Source organism: Equus asinus, chromosome 23 (genome assembly GCF_041296235.1).
Source record: "Equus asinus isolate D_3611 breed Donkey chromosome 23, EquAss-T2T_v2, whole genome shotgun sequence".
NCBI lineage: Eukaryota > Metazoa > Chordata > Mammalia > Perissodactyla > Equidae > Equus > Equus asinus.
In genome coordinates this window covers 49,756,772-49,778,675 of record NC_091812.1, presented here as the reverse complement: position 1 = coordinate 49,778,675, position 21,904 = coordinate 49,756,772, and the positions used below count along the sequence as shown (strand labels likewise).

Sequence of the window (21,904 nt, the reverse complement as noted above, 5' to 3'; positions counted from 1 at the left end):
GGAAGAGTGGCACAGACGTTACCTCAGTGATAATCTCCCTCAAGCAAAAAGAGGAAGATTGGCAACAGATGTTACCTTAGGGTCAATTTTCCTCAAAAAAATAATAATAAAATTTTTTTAAAAAGGAAGCAGAATAGAATCTCTGGATGATAGGATATTAACTTTGATGAGTAAAACCTTGATGATGGTATTGATGAGGAATATCTCCAGAAAGCACTTCCTTCAGTCAGTCTACAAACATGACGGAGGATAGCCACAGCAGAAGGTCTGGAGGTCCCTCTTGCCCAGAAGTAGCCACTTAAGCAGTTTAATGAATAATATAAATATGGCCAGCAAATCACTGTACACGTTTTCACTCAACAATAAAGAAGCACACCAGGGTAAGCTTCAGGTCAGTGCATCACTCAGACACAGAACCATGCCTGACTATTCTCTCCCCAACCAAGCTGCTCAACTGACTCCAAGTCCTTACAGGACATCTCAAGGCGCCAGACCTCATCTTTTCCAAAACATGTCCGGCACTGTCCACCAGCTGCAACCCGAAACCCACTCAGAGCTAAGGATCCACAAACCACATCAAAGAGCATGGAGTTAACACATCCCAGACAAACACCACCAAGTGTGCTACACACATCTGCAACCCTCAACAACTTAATGAACAACTTCAAATTACCATGTAACTGTCGGATGTGCCCATATTAGATAAGATCATTTCACTGTGTCTGTGTTGGCACTTGCCTTCCACAAGCACAGAAACAGATGTACGGAGAACAGTCAAGCACTCTACTCTCACTGGTAAAAATCCCTGGTGCCTTGCTGGAGACTAATAATTCAAGAATCTCTTCATAGTTCCAGTCTCTCCACTTGAAGATTAATGAAGCTGTCAATGTACTACCAGCGCACCAAGCTAAGAGGCTGCTCAGGAAGTAGTTAATGGCCTCACTGTTTAAAATTGATAAGGAACCCCAAAAAGAAACTTGTGTTTCACTAGGGGAAAAAATACATAATATCAAAAAACCCAAACATTGTAGGAAAAAAACTGTAAAATAGAAAATATATTCAAAAAGACATATGGAACACTGAACCTAATAAGAAAAGATTAATTGAGCAAACTAGACTTAAAATTTATACAGGTGTATGTATATATGTGTATATACACATACACACAGTCATAAACACACATACAAATGAATGTGTTATAGACACAGGGTGGAACAGACTTCCAGCTTCTTACCAACACCCACTTCTACAGCCTGGGTACTTGCTCGACTACAGTTCCCAGCCTCCTTCATTCTTCCCTCACACTTAGGCGTACCATGGTTTGGCCACGTTACAAGTTCCAGCCAAATGAACATAAACAGAAGCCAATGCTCCTTCTATTAGTTTTCTGTTGTTGCATAACAAATTACCACAAATTCAGCAGCTTAAAACAATAGCCACATATTAGCTTACAGTTCTACAGGTCAAAAGTCTGGGCCAGCTTGACTGGGTTCTCTGCTCAGAGTCTCCCAAGGCCAAAATCAAGATGTCAGCTACCCTGGGCTTCTATCTGCAGGCTCTGGGGAAGACTTCCCTTACATTCAGGTTGTTGACAGAATCCAGTTCTTTAAGGCTGTGAGTCTAAGGTCCTCACTTCTGTGCCAGTTGTCATCCCAGAGCTGCTCTCTGCTCCCAGAGGCTGAGTGCATTCCATCTCACCCAGCCCTTCTATCTTTAAACAGCAACAGCATGTCTAGTCCACCTCACACTTTCAATCCTTCTGACTTCCCCTTCCACGACCAGCCAGAGAAAATTCTCTGCTTGTAAAGGGCTCGTGTGACTAGATTAATCCCAACAATATAAGCTCCCTTTTGCCATATGAAGTAATAATCCCGGGAGTGACATCTTGATAGTGACAGGTTGACCCACACTCAAAGGGGAGGGGACTACACAAGAGGGAAGGTCATTGAGGGTCTTAGCATTCTGCCTGCCACATTCCTCTTCCAAGCCTGGCCCATGAAATATCTCCCATGTTTGTTCCAACATACTGTTTCCCTTTGGCAATCTTGAAAACCATGTGTTAAAGATGGCAGAACCCCAGTCATCCTGGATCTCTGAAGCAAATAACAGGAAATAAGAATGAAACAAGCTTTGAGCAACAAAGACCCATTAAGACTTCTTGGTTAAACACAAGCATTAGGCCCTCTTGCAAAATTCAGATTAATACACCCGAACCTACTGGTTGAAAACTAGATCTAAAAAAGAACTTCCGTTGTGGTAACTGGCAAATGGAACTAGCAGGAAGAAAACAGATGAGAACTTTTATAAGTTTCAGAAGGAATTTTATTGCCCAAATCAGCCATGAGCCATGAGTAGTTAAAAGCCTGTGACTGTAAAATGACCCCCAAATTTAAATAAACAGGAAGCTACCTAAAGAAGCTGTGTAGCTCCCCACGAGGCCACAATCCCTGCCACCCTCTTTAGATTTGACCAAAGGGAAGAAAGAACAAAAGAATTCTTCCCAGGTTGCAGAACCAGGATAAAACCAAGGAACTGCCTCTACTGTAGGGGTTGGGGACTTCACAATGCTTACCCAGAAGGTGGCATCACTATTATGGACAATGACTGCCATGACTCCCACTCTTCCCTTTCCCAAATGGGAGTGTTCACTGTGGAGGATATGTTTTTGTACATTAAAAAGCATAAGCAGACTATTCGTATGTGCCTAACAGACACTGTACTTCGATACTGAGACACCCTTTAGCATTACCAAACTGCTCCAATTAGGATCCACGGGGGAAGCTCAGCTTGAATTATAGGGAAGATATTTATATTTCTTTCAGATATCATAATTCAGAATAGGCCACAAAATATTGCCTAGTGCTTTCAGAGACCTAAGCATCTAAGCAAACCTGCTAGAAGCCAGGTGGTTTCAAGAACTATACACAGCTTCTCCATAGTCATCCATACCGGACACAATTTGACCTGGGATGGGAGACAGGGACTAAAGAGGGGGAGGTTAGAGCAAAGCAACCAGAACATCACATTCTGAATTCAGAAGTCATACTAGATGTAAAAGCTTCATAAACAGTAAAATGATTTCCTGAAGCATCAGACGCAGTTGATGATTTAGTACCACCTGAAAATATTTTGTTGATAGTCTTCAGGAACACTTGAGAGGGTCTCACAATCATGACATTTTAATAATGACATCTTAATAGGTATAGCTATAGCTCTCTTCTTAGTCTTTATTATTCATTATAGACCACATAAATCACTCTCAGACATTTGGACTCCAAAGTGATTGGGCAAACAGACAAAATCTAAACCAAAAAAATTCAGAAAGGTTGTACTGTGAAATTTTAAACTTCATATTTTGTCTCCTGCTGCCTCAACATCCCCAGACACACAAACGGTGAGCACCCCACCTGGTGACCAAGGGCACCAGTGTGAAAAGGTGTGCCTCCACACAAGTTGCTTTCTCTGCCCGCCCCGGACCATGACCTGGTAACATTCAAACACATCAAGGAAATTCCCTTGCGCCTTTTTTTGCATACTCCACCTTGACCCCAGGATCCGCGTGTTCTCCTGGCTCCCCGCCTGCTTGGTTAAGCCTGTTCCCTTGGTGCTCCTCCCATGTGGCCCCCTCTTGGTGAGCAGTGACTCCGTTTCTCTAAGACCTATGAGTACAATAAACTTTGTTTTCCTGCACCTCTATTTGTTCTCTCTTGTGGCCACACCCCACTGGTCATCACATAAAATACAGAACAAGGATACAGAGAATTCAAAGAACAGAAAGGGAGAAAAAGAGAAGTCAAGGAAAGCCCTAGTATCTTGCCCATCTGGCCTCGACTTCTGAAGGACTGCTCATCCCCAGGAAGCTCCCACCACTTTCAACCCTGGAGCTGGTCTTGCACTCCACCTCGCCAATTCTCATTATTCTCTTAACAACGGGTCTTGCGCTTCTCTCTCACTTCCTGAAGCTACCCACGCTAGAGAAAGCCCTAGTGTTGCCTGATGCCCTGGGAATCTGTACGCAGCAGAAGAGGCTTGAAAGAACGGAATCTGCTCTGCAAGCTTCCTCCCCCAACATTAAGCTCCTCCCCTGCCAATGACATTTCTCCTCAAAATAGTCACCATTTTCCCCAACTAAGTCATCCCTTTTTCATAAGTATTGCTAATTAATTTGGGAGGTACTTTAAAATTTTCTAAGTCAATTGAAACCAAAATTCATATAAACTCAATTTAAAACATTAAAGAATCACTATGGGGAAAAAACCTTGCAAAAATATAACCACATCAACAATAAAAACTTTAATCCAGAAGAATCTCAGTCTTAGGGGAATTATTTTCAGTTGCCACTTCCGTTTCAAACACCCCATCGGTCCATTTGCCAAGGTCATTGGTAAGTTAGAGCTCATTAACAACTTTGTTCTTTTTTATGTGGTTCAAGTTATCCTTATTATGCAAACATCATCTTATTCAATTCTGACACTTCCGGAAAGGTTGTTTTTCTTTTTTTGTGTGTGAAGAAGAACTGCCCTGAGCTAACATCTGTGCCAGTGTTCCTCTATTCTGTTATGTGGGTTGCCACCACAGCATGGCCACTGACAAGTGGTGTAGACCAGCACCCAGGAACTGATCCCGGGCCACAGAAGCTAAGCTAACTAAACTTAACCACCAGGCCACAGGGCCAGCCCCCGGAGAGGCTTTTTATATTTGACCACCCCTAAAGTTGGTTCAGAGAAGGCTGCATTTTGATCATACATTCTAAAGCCCAGTAATAGAATGGATTGAGAGACTGTTATTGTAAGAACCACTTCATTCTCTCCTAATGACATGATCAGTTTCTTACAAGGCATTTTTACTATAGGGGGCAGGTGGGATAGAGATTAAGAATCTCTTTAAGAAGCTGGTGATAGGCCAAGGACCTTCTCCCTCCGAAAAACGCACACATAAAATGTGGCACACAATTTTAGAAAATATAAAGGCCCTCTGCAGCCTATTATGGACGCCAGGCTAAGACTCTGACAAAGAGTGCAGGTATGGGAAGCCCGCATCAACCAGTACACTACACTGGAGGTCTACAAGGCAGCAGAGACTTTACTGCTTAGAGCAGGCAGTTAAGGAACTGAGAGCCTCACTCGGATAAAGTCACAACTAATAAAATATTTAATTAAATACCTTAACAAGTTTTAAGTCTCACGACATCAACAAATGCATAAACAGATTTATGTAACATTCTCCAGAGCAAAGCATCTATATAAAACACAACATTTTAAATGCGATGAGAGCATGAAGAAATTACCTAAAACAGAAAGGCATAAAATACCAATGTAATTAAATTTTTCCAGTTGAAGAATCTGTGTGACAATAATTACATACTATACATAATTACAGACTATATCATAACACACAACCTAATCAAATATGAGTTTTATCATTTAAAAAAAATCAGAAGATATAGTCCATAATTGGTATATATCCTAACCAAACTCATTGAAAAAAGAAAACATATCTCATTTAATGCAACAGAAAATTATTATTTACAGACTGAATTGTCCTTTTAAATGTTGAATCAAATACAATACTTTAATGAATCCTTTTACACAATAAGGACTGTTATGGGTTGACTTCTGCCCTCCTAAAATTCATATGTTGAAGTTCTATCCCCCAGTACCTCAGAATGTGACTTTATTTGGAAATAGGGTCATTGCCGATATAATTAGTTAAGATGAGGTCATACTGGAATAGGGTGGGACGCCACCAATCCAGTACGACTGGTGTCCATAGATAAAAGGAAATGTGGACACAGACAGACAGGGAGAATACTGTGTGAACATGAAGACAGAGATCAGAGTGACGTGTCTACAAACCAAGAAAGGCCTCAGACTGAAAACAAACCACCAGAATCTAGGAGAGAGGCCTGGAACAGATCCTTGCCTCATGCCTTCAGAGGGAGCATGGCCCCACTGACACCTTGACCGCAGACTTCAAGTCTCCAGAAGTACGTGACAATAAATTTCTGTTGTTTAAGGCACTCATTTTGTGATACTTTTTTACAGCAACTCTACCAAACTAATAGTGACCTAAGAAATTTTACTCTGTAACAAACGTTCATGCTACTATAAAGCAAGGGATGTCCACATCAAATGCTTGATAGAGTGAAAAAAAAAAAAGGGTAGATTTTGTAAGAACAGCATGTTAACTGGAACCAGGAGCTATTTTTACCTAATCTTCTGCCAGTTTAAACCAAGTGAAAAGAAGTGACATTACTCTTGCCAAAATGAAATCCCAATATGAATAAAATTTACTAAAAGTAGAGTAATACATGCTGATTTGCCCTATTTTACAGTAAAAAAAGAAGGATATTTATTCTAAATGCATGGTACATTATATCTTTATGAGCAATTAATAAGAGTACATTAAAGTAAAAAGATGATCAATTTTTACTATTTTGATATATTCGCAAGCTGAAAGGATTTTCCCCTCTAATAAGATTTGGCAAAGCATTTTTTTAAGCCTCCAGATAGCAAAGATGTTGAAAATAACTGTCAGCAACAAGGTAGACATAATCAGTTCTAAACCAAAAGAACAGTTGTGACATATCTAATCAGAGATTTCAAATCGGTAGTAAACACTAAAGGTATACTGCTTTATTAACACAAATATCATCCCTCACAAATACAAGCAAAAAACTCAATTTCATAGAAAGAGAAATGTTTGCCTGAAGAGGGGCCTTCCACTTATAAACTCAGTCTATTTAATCTAGCATATCCATTCTCAAAAGGAAATAATTCTAAGTCCAAAGCTTCCTCTACAGATAAGACCAGGTTCATAGAGGTGCACGGGGAAAAATGGCTTAAAAAGTAGGACACGGCGGGGCTGGCCCTGTGGCCGAGTGGTTAAGTTCGCACGCTCTGCTGCAGGCGGCCCAGTGTTTCGCTGGTTCAAATCCTGGGCTTGGACATGGCACTGCTCATCAAACCACGCTGAGGCAGTGTCCCACATGCCACAACTAGAAGGATCCACAGCAAAGAATATACAACTACGTACTGTACTAGGGGGCTTTGGGGGAAAAGCAAAAAAATAAAATCTTTAAAAAACAATTAAAAAAAAAAAGTAGGACAGGGGGGCCGGCCACCCAGCGGTTAAGGTCATATGTTCCGCTTTAGTGGCCCAGGGTTCACCAGTTCAGATCCCGGGTGTGGACCTACACACAGCTTATTAAGCCATGCTGTGGTAGGTGTCCCACACATAAAATAGAGGAAGACGGGCATGAATGTTAGCTCAGGGCCAATCTTCCTCAGCAAAAAAGAGAAGGACTGGCAGCAGATGTTAGCTCAAGGCTAATCTTCCTTAAAAAAAAAAAAAAAAGTAGGACATGGCTTTTTCCCCTACATACAAACATTAGCACTGGCTTTACACACCCTTCAAAATACACGTACAGGCACAGGAAGAATAACCTTTGCCTTGGGCTTTCTAAGACTGAGCTACCGTAACTTATAGATAAGAAGAGATTGTGTGTTGCTTCACCTTTAAAATAAAAAGCTTTTCAGTAAAAAGAAGAAAATGACGCAGTGATTCCGCATCTGGCTTTGGTGTGATAAATACTAATCTCATCTTAACAGAGGTAGACCTCCTCTAAGGATCTAAGTTCTTTCACATCACAATTCAAACGTTTTATTGTGAACTTCAGAGCTGGGTAAAACTTCTGGATTTAGCTGCAGTGGAGCCCCCTGATTATTTTCTGTTAAGATAGCACAGCTAAAAATTCTTGCTTCTGCAATTTCCTCCTGTCTCATTATTACTAACATAACAGACAGTATTTTATATTTATAAAATTATCCTGCACGTTAATACCATTTATTGAACACTTTTTACATTTGCTCTACAAATTTATTTATCCTCATAGCGATTCCAAGAAACGGATATCATCTTCATTTTAGCAAGGCCAGATTCAAAAGTTAAATAACTTGCTCAAAGTCACAGACAGCAAAGGCGGGTCAAGCCTTAGCTTTTCCCACTCCATAGCCAAGGTTCCTAACTGCCTTTTAGGGCACCAAGACTTGCAAAGGAAGTCCTCAGAATCAAAGTGAAAAAAAGGATGTATTGTTGGTAAATTCAGTGCTGAGGTCTGCTTTACAGAAGTGACAAGTACCTGAAATAAAAAAAGGCTGGTGACATCAATGAAGTCCTGCCTGAGAATTTATGGGGAGCACACATGCCGCTTCTGTAAACCTGAAGGAATTTGAAGTATAAAGTCACTAGAGGTCTTCCAAATTACACTAACAAGGCACTTAGAGTTACAAACACTTCCGGCAGAGAGGTCTTAGATCCAATTTGAAAAGCAAAAATTAATGGGCATTTTTTTTACTGAAATCGTCTTAGGATTCTTGATTTCCCAAACTCACAGATATAACTGATTCTACAAAGGCAAGTCTGTGGTGATGAAGATGGCAGGTGGGTACAGACAAGATGAACTTCATGCTGCATCTGCCACTCTAATTTAACCAAGATATAACACAACCCTCACCTTTTCTGTATGGGGTTTATAATAGGACTGTTATTGTGGTAGCCTGGGAAAAACCTCACTTCTGAGAAACTACGAGAAAGCTCAGTATTAATTAAGGCTAATCTATGAAAAAATATTTAAGGCTAAATTATGAGAAATATTTAAAGAAACCAACAAAGTGCTTACTTAAAGATCCCTTAAACTAGAACTGTTTCAGAAAGATAAAAAAATAGTAACCATACTTATTATATAAGAAATAGGTCACATTATAAGTATTCACTTATTTGTCCCTATATAAAATTCTTCAACGAGCCCAGTGAAATTTCAAGTATTAGAATCTGAATTAAAGTTTCATTATAATCACAGCTTGTTAACCCCACAGAGAAAGATGAACACATCAAGACGTAAAAGGCTCACTAAAAATAACACATTAAAATAAATGATGATTTTAAGTCTTCAACAATTTGGTTACGTTAAGGCTGCAAAACCCACGGGAAATTTTTAAAGACACGCAGAGTGCTGGTCAAGCCCTGGCCTCAGAGGAGTTTCACCACCGAGCTCTCCAAGGAAAAGTTAATGCATGTGCTTCCCAGGAGAACGCCCCATTCCCACTCCTCTGGAGCCTGCGGATGCGGCGGAAGGAGGGATGCAGGGGCCACAGGGAAGGCGCGCAGACGGCGGGCATTCCCGCAGCCACCCCCAGTGCGGGCCACCCTCGTGCCAGCACATCCCGGGACAGCCGGCGCACCGACACCGCAAGGTCACTGGGGAAGCGGCGACTTTACATAATCTCCCGCCGCGCCGCCCGGGCACCTGAGAGCCGCGGTCCCCTCTCTGCGGCGCCCACGCGGGGCGGCGCGGGGGCGGCGCGCGGGGCTCGGAGGCGGGACACGGGGACCTGCGGGCGCCCGCAGCGCCGCTGTGAGCCGGGGGCGGGGGACGGAGGACGGAGGGCGGGCTCCCCGCCGCGGGATGCCCCGGGCCGCCGCGGAGGGCAGGAGGCGATGCGGGGCGCGGCCGGGGCGGGCTGGGCGCGGGCCGGGGTCCCCAAGACTCCCGCCGGCTGCAAGCGCCCAGCGCGCCCCTCGCCGCTCCGCCCGGGACCGGCCCGCGGCGCACCTGTCACGCGCCTTACCTGAGTGGCTTTGTGGAATTGCTTCTTGAGCCCGGCCACCGACATGGTGAGGGAGGACGCGCGGACGGCTGCGGCTGCGGGCAGGAGGCGGCGGACAGGGCAGGAGGGCCGAGCGGGGCGGCGCGCTCGCCGGGCCGCCGCTCGTCGTGCCGCCGCCGGGGCTGTGGGCGCGGGGACGCGGAGCGGCGCGGGACGCGGGCTCGTGCGGAGAGACACCCTGACGTCAGGGGCGGGTGATGCGGCCTCTTAAAGGGGACGCGGGAAGCCCCGCCCCGGGCTCGGGGGTGGCGGGCAGGTGCTGCGGTACGAGCTACCTGGGCACCGGCCGCCGCCGCGGCGACTGGCTCCGCGGTCCCGGTGGGCCGGCCCCCTAGTCAGAGGGCCGAGGGCGGGCTCCCGCCGCGGGGGTGTCGGTCGTGCACCCGCGGACTGCGGACCGGTCGCTGCAGCTTGGCAGGCCAGGCACCGGCGCGACTCAGGTGACTTGCTCGGCTTCCAGGTAGCCGCAGCGGCGCTGCCTGCGCCCGGCCGCCCGCCCTTTGAGCCAGGCTCTCCGCAGCCTGCACTGGAGGAGCGGCGCTCTCTGGGGTAATGACTAAGTCAGCGCTCCTTCTCTGCCCTGGCCCCGCTTCACTGGTCACAGAAAACATTTCTCTGCCCTCGTTTGGATATCCCTTAAGCCTACTTAACGTTAGGGAAAGCCACTGACGCCTTCTTTTTCTTTTTGTTTTTTTCTGGTCTGATACAATTTACCAACTTCAGACGAAAAATTTTTTTAAACCCTTAAAGCCAGTCAGGTAAACAGAATCGAAGAGGGATATTAAGACAGAAATAGCATTTAATCCTTTGTTTATAGAAATGGCAAAGTACGAATATGAACTTGCTGTTCACTTACGATAGCAGACTTAGGAATTTCAATCTGAAATAAGCATTATATAATGTAAAAAAAGCATGTCACTAAGTTGTACAAATACTACATATGTAACAAAGTGTATATGACTGGACTAAAGGAAACTAATGGAATTAAGTGAATTGAGAGCAGAGCATGGCTTCTGTGTTCTGGAAATGAGCCGCTTCCTATGGTCTTTCTTGGACTGAGGAGCACATAGGAAAAAACTTGAACGCTGTCCCCTCTTAGGGACCAAAGATACAAGGAGGAGAAACCAGTGGCAGAAGCCAAGATAAGAGAGACTTCAAAGGATGAATAAGGAAACCACGTGTCAGAATGGGAGCTTCCTCCACAACCCCTGCTGCCTGGGAGGAACCACAGACCCCACTCCCACCGGGTAGCCAGACTGCTTGGGCACAAGGTGAACATCTGATAGGAGGTATCCTGTCCATAGGCTGTTCTACCAATCCTAGTCCTTGTTGATGATGTGAACTGAAACACATAAAGGCAGACTCAAGCCGACAGTGGTGGGTAATGGAGCAGTGGGAGGACATGGACCGTCTGCAGAGAAAAGCAGACAAAAGGAGAAAATCTCCAGGTAGTGGTCATTATTTATATTCATGTACCTTCCAGATCACGGAAGAATTGCACTTTCCAAACCCTTTGTGGTTAAGTGAGACGTTGCAACAAGTTTTAACTAGTGGGTTAGGAAGAAAAGTGACTGTCACTTCTTGGCAGAGAATTTAACTGTTGATATGAGATGCTGCAAAGCTCTCTTTTGCCTGTGCAACAGTGTTCTAGATATTTGTGGTCTGTCAACCAGAATCAAGAGTGATGACGAAGAGGGGCAAAGTCCACAGCTGATGTTCAGCAGATGTTTAGCATGAGTGAGAAATAAACCGAGTAATTTTAATTCCCTGAGTCTGGAATTGTGACTGTGGCAAAACTAGTCTATCCTGACTGAAGCACATTGAGAAAATGCCTTCCCATTTCTCAGAAGATGAAAAGAGGTTTTCCAGTTCTTGCCTTGGCCCACTTGTATTTTATTCTTTGTCATTAGATGTCCATGAAGTAGCCTTCCTTTTTCTGACAAAAAGCCTCAGTGACGTTTAGGGAGGTGTGTTCTCTTTTGTGCAACCTCACCCAAGCAGTCGGCAGAATTAGTCCCCAGGCCTGAAGGTCAGAGGGAATGGTGGCTTCATGTACTGACCATACCCAGACTTCTTATCAGCTAGAGAGGGTGAACAGTAAGCTCTGACGACCCACAGGGAATTCTAAAGAAATGTCAGAGCAAGGCACAATCTGTGTCTCAGAGAAGCATCAGACAGGGAAAGACAAAAGCTGCTGATAGATAGATGGGGCTACTGATCCATGAGTCCAGGACAAACTGTTAAAGGCCCCATGAAGTGGTATGTCTAGGGCACAGTTACTCGCATCTATGAGGCCCACCATGGTGATTTCTAGATTCTTGACACTAAGAAAGCGCTAAGATGCTTGACACTAAGCAGGAGTTTGGACTCACTACAGGAGTAGGTGGGGCTCTAGGCTAGAGAGATTTGGGGGTTAGTGTTACAATGACTGCTTTTGTACTCTGACAGTTTGGTGAAGGCTGCATGCACACACACACAAACACACAAACACACTCATGAAAAGATTACCATAAAATGCTAACAATGGTTGTGCTGCTAGAGCAGTTCTCAAACTTTAGCATGCATCAGAATCACCTGGAGGACTTGTGAAAGCGCCCCTTGCTGGACCACCTCCCAGTTTCCAATTCACTAGGTCTGGGTGGGGCCTGAAAGTGTACGTTTCTAACAAGTTTCCAGGGGATGTTAATGCCCTGGTCTGGGGACCACACTTTGAAAACCCCTGGGCTAGAGTAGAGCTATTAGGAGTGAACTTTTTTCTCTCTTCTCCCAATTTTTAAAATGTTTTCCCATTACTTGTACAATAGAAAAAGTATTTTATAGGTAATTTTTCCTACCTGGTCCCTGATCTCAACAATGGAACATTTTCACAGAAGGATGGGCCTTGGTTGAAGCTGCTAACAGATAGCAAGTAATCTACAAAGCGGAAGGGCCTGGGATTCATGAGCTCTGGTCTCTATGAAACTATGAAAGGTATGAAGCGGGGACCTGAAGAGTCTCCTTAGAACTTTGCATACTTAACTGAGCCCTACATTTTACACAAACAAGTCTCTCTCTTTCCCTGGTTCTTCATCCACCTACTTAGAGTATTCATCCTGCTATACTTCAAAGGAACTACCTTGGGAGAAAGAACTTTAAATCTTTTTGAAACCATAGTTAACTCTCCCAGATATCCCCTGGATTTCATGTAAATCCAGTATTTCTATTACGGCCACACTTTATACCCGTAAATACCTTTGAGATGTTTTGAAAGAGATTTTCTGAGCTCCTCCTACTAGCAGGCCTCATGGTGGAACATGTGGGGAGATGGAAAGGTGAGATACCAAGTGGACTGGACCTTGAACCCCGAGGAGTTTCCAGTCTAGCAACTCAGAAAACCCGTCTTAGAGACATCTATTGTGACTTGAATAGAGAGGGACGAATGCACCAGACACTGAAAAAATTTCAAACAGGAGTGCCCCTTTGGTCGCACTGAAGCCTCGACAGAGGCTCTGTGGAAAAATGCAGAAGCACAATGCAAGGGAAAGGGGAACCAAAGGTCAGTGAGGAAGAACTTTAATAAAAGGCTGTTGTAATTCAACATGCTGCCCTCTCATCTCCTGAGATCAAATCAATGCAAAATAGTAAATAAACCTAGATCTGCTCAGGAAAGTTCCAATTAAATGAAACCCCCACACAGCCTCACCTCACTAATTGGACAGGAAATTCATGGTCAGCAATAATTCCATCACATCATTCATGCACTATTTCTCCTTGCATTATGGCAAAGCTCCTGGCAAATACCAGACCTCTAGCTCGCACAGAGCCACTGCATCCCTGGTGCTTTCAGAGGGCCCCTCATTCCAAGGAGGCAGAAGACAAGCAGCAGCTCTCATCTTTTTGCCCTTCAGCCCAATGCTGCTCCTCTGGGCCACACGAGGGCAAACTGACTTTCTGTGTAAGCTCATTAAGCCCAGGAAACATAGCAAATCAAAGGCATTAAATCCCAACTTCTTATTTTACAGATGAGAAAACAAAAGCAATGAAAGGAAGTGATTTACTTATCATAACTTTTTCTCCTCCAGCCTCTAAGTTTCAGTTTAGGGCAGTGTTAATAAACACAGATTGGAATGAATGAATGAAAGCTCGAACAATTTATCACTGCCACTGATGCTATGCTCATCACATTGGGTCTGATGTTCAACAGCCTTCCCCAGACAGCCTTGTGTTAAAATATGGATTGTGCAGGACCCAGACAGTCATTCTGGTGTGAATAGCGCTCAGCATAAGATTTTGTGCCTTTGGATGCTGCCAGTAGCATTGGGCCCCCACCTAGCATGGACAGGGCTCACAAGCTCTTTCCTAGAGATGGGAAATCAAGGGAAAGACTATCTTTATTTCCTTGCTTCCAGGTCTTTCACCTACCACTCACCCTCCAACAGATACACAGAGAAGCACACTTTTTTGTCTCTTGGAGGGGGAATGTATGGATCTTTCTCTCCCCACCTCAGCTTTCCACTTGTCCCAAAGAGCCCTCCTCCCTCCAAAGCACAGGGGCCTCTCCCTGAAAAAACTTCCTCTTTGCTTAGCTAAACCCTATTACTCCAATCACAGGAGGAGGAGGCAGCGGAGGAGGGAACTTAACCAAGTGGGTGACTTACATTAGGCTCTTAACATCTGGGCCCCTTTCGTTATTTACATCCCAGTTTGAAGTGCTTCCAACTTCCCTAGCAAAATCCTGTCATTTCCAATCCCATCTCTAGTGCAATTCCTTTGAAGTCTTCCCCATCCTTTCCGTGTCCTCTCTTCATTTGTGGACTCTCAAAGCCCTGATGACACACCTCTGCTGTGAACACGGTCTAACATGTATTATAGATATCGATATATAGTATTGGATTCTTAACTCTTTGAGTGCAGGGTCTTTACTTTTACAACGCTTAGCAGATAATATAAACACCCGTTAGATATAGGCTAATTGAAATTTTACAAGGCTGATGAAATTTTAAAAGCTAGAGCCAGCAGAAGGCCAGAAAGCCTGGAACTCTCTGAACTTCTCTCCATCTGAGCAGACTGCTTAAATGGTCCTCATTGCTGCTCCCTCGCCGTGTCCACACCTGGACCTCCAGCTTTCTGTCAATTTGGGGAGTCCTAATGACCTTCCCATAAATTCCCCTTTGTTCAGTCAGCCAATGTCACTGTTACTTGCAATCAACAAACTCTAAGTGATTTATCCTCCCCCACTCTCAACCCCTGCAATAATATTCAAAGCTCAGTTCCATTTCTTGTTCAGACCTAGCCACTCAAATACAGCAATTTAGGCAACTACAGTTCCTGCTAAGCACTGCATTAGGCTTCCTTCTCAGACGAGGGTGGACAGATTGAGTGACAAGGAGTATAGTCCTTTAGCAAGTGTCAATTCTCCCTGTGAGACACTGACTTTCTGTTTTACAAATCAAACCTTTTGTTTATTTGATTAGTATGAGTCAGGCTGCCAGGGCCTGAACCTCCCCAGCCCCTGGGAATTGGCAGCTGAATGCTGGTAAATAAATGCCAAGCTGAGACAGCAGTGCCCGCTCCTGGAATGAGAACAACCTTCATTAAGTGTAAATTGTTAGAGCGTCTTTACCACCGGCTGATTTATTCTATTCCTGGGAGGATGTTATCATTAGAGATTCTGAAGGCATGTTGTTAACCCTGAACATAGGATCTGGCTAGTTAGCCTGGTAAAGCATTGTGTTAAAGAGGCCAAGTTCTGTTAGTAGCTAGTTAGCCAGGCAGAGAAGCGCTATTCCTTAGTCACAGTCCACATTCTACCCTGTCATCTCCGGCTTGTGTTCTCTTGATTACAGAAAAGTCTAGGTGAGAAAGGAGAGAGAACTTAGTTCAACAAAAACCCGTCAAAAATACTAAGAATTCAGAGTACAACTTTCCAATATTCTGTCAGCATCAGCTTCATATATGAAAAAAAATTGATCATTTATCTTTGTTTGGGACCCTTTTTCTTCTGCCTTTTAAAAAATTTTTGGTGGTTTTAGTAAATGTGTACAGCTTATATGTTCTCTGGCTCACACATATAAAGCTAACTTCGAGACAAAAAATCAAATATAAAGCACTGTTTTAAAACATTTAAGTTAACATTAAAACACCACCCTCTTGGAGAATGCCAGTTGTCTTTCAAGGTCCAGTCCCAAGAAGTTTGCCAAGTAGGAAATTCCTTAGAACAAAGGTCTTGAAAACATTTTGTTTCCTGTGAATATTGTTGAGTTGAATTGGGAGAATTTTGACACCAATTCTTAAGATGCCCTTAACTTTGAAGGTGTATTACAGGGGGAGGGTACGCTCATCCCAGCCTGAAAGCATAAGACCCATGAGCACATGTAACAGTGAGGAAAGTCTTTTCTTGGTCAAGAGATAATTGACTGAGGAGTCAGCGGAGGAGAGGAAGTGGGAGGAGCAAAGACAGATGTCCCCGTTGCCCCCCCACCCACCCCAATAGAAGTCAAGGGATGAAGAGAGAATAGGTCATTAAGTCAGGGCATACCAAGAGATCTGATTAACTTTCTCTTTTAAGCTGGGAGATCTGGGCATGTTCACTCACAGAGGGAAGGAGTCAGTTGAACGGCAGACATGAGTCACACGGAAATTTAAAGGGCTCACAGAGCTCAGTCACTGGAGGATACAGGACGGAAGGGAAGAAAGTCCAAATGGAGAAGTCACCTGGTAAAGCAGGAGGAAGGACTTCCCTGACACGGAACAGTGGGGAGAAGCTGTGGAGGGGTGAAGCCCGAACACTGAGGGGGGGAAGTTGTGGTGACAGGTGGGAGAGCAGTCAGTAGAAGCAAGGGAGATGCCCGAGGGCCCGTACCTGCCCAGACTAAGAACACATGGCATTGAGGGCCTTACACCATCTGGCTTCTTCCCCTCTTCTCCAGCCTTGTGCACCCAGCACCCCTAACATACCTGATGCCCCTACTCTCTGCACTCAAAGATCAGTCCCCGGTACGCTCCTCGCTCTGACCAGGTCTTTGTATGCACTGTTCTCTGCCTGGAATAGTTGTTTTCTGCTTTACACCTGGATAACTCCCTGCACATACTTCAGATATCAATCGAAAGCCTTCCCTGACCCCTCAATAGGGCCAAACCTCACCCTTATAGTCCTTTATAGCTGAGTACTGTTCTCCTTTGCTGCACTTGTCACCGCTGTGATTTTGCATGTATTAATGTGACTTTTTTATGTCTCTCTCCCCGCTGCCCTCACTACTCTGCAGACTCCAGGAGCACGTGTGCTGTGGGGGTTTGTTCACCACTGCATGCCCAGCATAGTGCTGACAGCCTGGTGCACAGCAGGTGTTCACAAGGCATTTCATGAGTGAACAAATGAACGAATGAATGAGTGGGTGGAAAAAATTGGGGAAATTTATTAAGACTTAAAAGATATTTAAAATGTTTCTGAAGAACGATGATGGCTTAGTTTCCGCAGCCTAGCTTGACATAATGTGTGGCCCCACAAATCAACAAGAAGGTCACTTAGTGACCATCACGTGAAACTGGTTCCACTGATGAAGGTACGATGCAGCACCTAGCAATATGTAAAATGTGTTATGAACCCAAGGAAGGGCGGAGTCATGGTGAACAGGCTTCAAGGGGGAGGTGGGACAAGGATCCTGAAATTAACTTTCAATCAGATCTCAAATCTCATCACTCAGGGAAGTTCAAGATGGAACAACAGGGAGACATTCAAGCCCAAGCCCAGAGGTACAAGAAAACAACTTCCAAATTCAGAATGAAGTTGGGAAAGGAACCTGTAACCAGTAAGATAGTTCAAGACTTTCGGGTGCTACGGCATGGAGCAAGGGCAAAGTGATTGAGACCCATTTGTGATAATACGATTTAAGGCTTATCTGCACATGATGCAAAGCCCCCACCCTTTCAGGACTCCCTCTGAGGCTGACTGTTATTTTTCCACCATAAATCTTCCCTAAGTGTCTAATCCTGTAGTGCTTGAAATGTGGTCTCCAGACCAGCAGCATCAGCATCACCTGGGACTTTGTTAGATTAACAAATTATTGAGGCCCTACCCCTGACCTACTGGATGAACAGCTCTGGGGTGGGGCCATGCAATCTGATTTAACAAGCCCTCCAGGTGATTCCGATGCATGCTCCAGTTTAAGAGCCACTGGTCTCCAAACTGCAGTGTTAGTGCCGAGAGAGAGAGGTGGAAGTCTTGGGAATTTCTCTAAGGCCAGAAGGCTCAGTCAGCCAAACATAAAAGCTTTCCCTTATAGAGGCCCATTGGGTCCTTGAATAGGCGGGCGTTATTATTTTCTGCAAGAAATGAAATTGAAACAAAAGTATTAAGCAGTTTGGCTGGAGATTTGGGGCCTGTGTCCATTTGCTAGGGCTGCTGTAACAAATTACCACAAACTGGGTGGCCTGAAACAACAGAAGTTCATTCTCGCACAGTTCTGCAGGCCAGAAGTATGAACTCAAGGTGTCCACAGGGTTGGTTCCTTCTGAGCGCTGTGAGGGAGAATCTGTTCTGTGCCTCTCACCCAGCTTCGGGTGATGGCTGGCAATCTTTGGTGTTCCTTGGCTTCTAAATGCTTCACTCCAGTCTCCTCCGCTGTCTCCATGGTGTTCTACAGACTACATGTATCTGTGTCTCAGTTTTGCTCTTATCAAGACATCAGTCGTATTGGATTAAAGGCCCACTCTATTCCAGTATGACCTCATCTTAATTTAGCTAATTACGTCTGCAAAAGACCTATTTCCAAATAAAGTCACATTCTCTAGTACGGTGAGGGTTAGGACTGCCACAGATCATTTTGGGGTAAACAACTCAACCCATAACAGGGCCCCAACTCAGGAATCCTGTTGAGAACACTTGTCATTCCTCAACATTCTTGAATAACCTCCCCAACCAGGAACACAGAGACACTTGGCAAATTGCCTTATGTAATGCCGCTGGCAGAGAAAAAGTCACAAAGAGTTAAATTACTCCCTTCACACAGTGTGTCCCCAAACCAATGATGTTCTCATACATTAACTCAGGATGTTTTCTGAGACCTTTCTTCCCCATTCCATATATGGTATCTTTAAACATAATAAAAAGTTTCCTCCTATTTCTTGGATCAATATCTAGCTATTTAAAGATACAGTTTAAAGAAAAGAACATAATGTCCATCCTCCATCCCACATAACTCTGTGCTCCTTCTGGCTTTAGCCATATGAAACAACCAGCTCTGGGTAGGAAGGGAGACTCATTAGGCCTGGAAAAAGAGAACGTAAATTCAGAAGACTATAAACTCAGAACTACTCTGTAGTTTTGGATGAGCCCTTTGGGCTCACAGATCTTCCTAAAGAAAAACTGGAGATATTTGTAATTCAGTTATTTTATGAGCAGTTCTGACCTTTAAGCACTAAACAATCAGAGGGAGAGAGGGAGCTGGTGATTCAGTGTCCACCAGCTCGCTTCTCACACTCAGTCTTCTGGAAGCACTGTTAGCCTGAGGGTGCACGTTACACGGCAGCGATTTCTGTTTAAGAATGCTGTTAGCCAAAAAGGAATGGAGGGCTCAGACCCAGATTTTATCATGAAATTCTTTTAAACACAAGGAAATGTTGAGAGATCTACACCAGGCAATATTTTAAAAGCTCTAGTTATTTCCATAAATGCAATTGAAGTGCTTAAGAAGCTAAATGAAAGGATCAACCCCAAAATAATTACCACTTCTAATTTCCTCCATTTCATTGAACATAAACTATCATCAAATTTTCAATTGCATTCAGGGAGAAGCACTGATATGTCTCATGTAATCAAAGTGTTCTCTCTCATTTAATTTTCGTTTGTCTAATATTTTGCATTATGTAAACAACCAGATATCAACTTTAAAAATTTTCTAAATCTCTTTTAATAGTTTGAAAAGGGTTACTCTGGTTTTTTCTTGCAAGGACTCTGAAATACTACTTTTTCTAAAAATATTTTATAGCAATAATTTACTCAAAAGTTTATCTAACAAACTATTCAAGATGAATGTCAGCTATTTTAAGAACAATTTCAAAAACAAAAACTAAGACTCAATAGGAAAATGTACAAAGAATATAAGCTCCCTGAAGTTATATAAATAATTATTATGTGTTTGGAAAAACGCAGTATCATAAGAAATGAGGTTAAAATAAATAATTCCAATTTCACTAAATCGGCAAAGATTTTAAATATAATATTTATTTTGATAAAGATATTATGAAACGAGTGTTCTATATACTTGTAGGCAGAGTAAAATGGGTACAATTAATGAAAAGCATTACATATAATATGGCACTACATATCAACTTAAAAGTTGTACCCTTAATTCAGTAATTTTGTATCCAAAAAGTATCTTAAATAGAAATTCAGTCAATTAGCCATGTGGGAAATGCAAATCAAAACCACAATGAGATAACACTTCATACCCACTAGTGTGGCTATAATAAAAAATAGTAGACAATAGTAAGTGTTGGTGAAGATGTAGAGAAATTGAAACCCTCAATACATTGCACAAATTGTGGGAATATAAAATGGTGCAGCTACTTTGGAAAACAGTCTGGCAGTTCCTAAAATGGTTAAACACAGAGTTAGCTTATGACCCAGCATTTCCACTCCAAGGTATATACCCAAAAGAAATGAAAACATATGTGCACACTAACTTGTATGTGAATTTCATACCAGTATTTTTCAAAATAGCCAAAAATGGAAACAATCCAAATGTCTGTCAACTGATGAGTGGATACATAAAATGTGGTGTAGACCTACAGTGTAATATTATTGGGCAACAAAAGAAATGAAGTACTGATACATGCTACAATGTGGATGAGCCCTGAAAATATTATGCTAAATGAAATAAGCCTGTCACAAAGGGCTACATATTGCATAATTCCATTTATTTAAATTTTTGAAATAGGCAAATCTATGAAGGCAGAAAGTAGATCAGTGGTTACTTTGGGCTGGGGGGATAGAGGGATTGGGGTTGATGGCTAAAGAGAGTGGGCCTTCGTTTTGGGGTAGTGAAAAAGCTCTAAAAAGGACTGTGGTGAAGGATGCACAAGTGGTTCCAAGTCCTGGACTGGCCATTCTATCATTGTATGATTACCTCTGCCACTTACAGCATTCTCTGAAGTTGTCATCTATTGCTTCCCCCAAACTCCCTCCCTTCTCCGATTCTCAACTCCAAATAAAACGCTCTTCGACACCCAGCCTGCTGTCTCCTTTCACTGTTCTTTTCCGTCTGCCCTATTCTTTTATCTTTCCCAGAATCCAGTTTGTGTTTCTGTGCACATTGCCTGATACTACAACATAGAAACCTAGGAACTAAGCTAGCAAAGACAGAAGCTCCTTAAAAAGGATGGAAAAAAGCAGGCAAAGAAAATCCCCTCTGGCTAGCAAGGTACAGGAAGGCTATAAAACATTTACAGGATAGTGGTTCTGTCCCCACCATCAGAGTCTGGTTTTCAAAAGAAACTCCAGAGGTTCATCTTGTTCTTTCTGCCTGGATGGCCTCCCGGCTCTCTTCTTTCCTCCCTTCCCCGTCCAGCTGTTGTCCGTGGAGATCTGCCTGCATTCAAGTGTCACACAAATGCCTTCCTTGGTCAGCTCATCTAGGCTTGAGCCCAACTTCTCTGGTCCAGTATGGCTTGGTTTGAACCACTTAACTCATTCTTGGAGTTCTTAGTGTAGTTAGTGGGGAGAGAGGGCATGGTCTGCGTCAAGGTCAAACCACACATTCTAAAATGGAAGCTGGTAAGAATCAGTCAACATAAAATACCAATAGCTACCATTTGAGCATCTTTCTGTGCATGACATTTTATAGATGTTACTCATGTAATCTTCATGTAACTCTATGCTGTGTGGATTCTAACCCCCATTTTATGCATGAGGACATTGAAATTTGGACAGATCAAGTAATTTTGCCCATGGTTACAATTTGGTAAGAAGTGGAGCAGGAATTCAAACCCAGCTCTGTCAGTCTCTATAGACTCTTCTACCAGCTCTGCTTCTCCTGCCCCAGAACCACGTGCCAGGACGTAGGCTTGTCTTCCTGCAGAGAGAAGAGCACTAAACGCAACTTGGAAAAGGAAATTCTTTCAGGGTAAACTGATGAAGTATGAAAATGAAGCTTTCTCATGGGCCTGCATGGTGAAGAGTGGAATCTGAGGAAGGTCAGGCTGGCGAGGATCACATGTCCCTTAAGGGATTTTCACTAAATGGCACTTCTTAGAGATAA

The 21,904-nt window shown here is 43.5% G+C and overlaps 1 protein-coding gene across 1 annotated transcript in view; it reads right to left on the bottom strand.

The window, feature by feature from the left end:
* Positions 1–10,289, bottom strand: part of SH3GL2 (SH3 domain containing GRB2 like 2, endophilin A1) — a 197,472-nt gene extending 187,183 nt beyond the window's left edge. The window contains exon 1 of the mRNA XM_044757075.2: positions 9,630–10,289. Within this exon, the coding sequence (XP_044613010.1) occupies positions 9,630–9,674 (45 nt within the window). The 5' untranslated portion in view covers positions 9,675–10,289. The remainder of the gene's footprint in view (positions 1–9,629) is intronic.
* Positions 10,290–21,904: the final 11,615 nt, after the last annotated feature.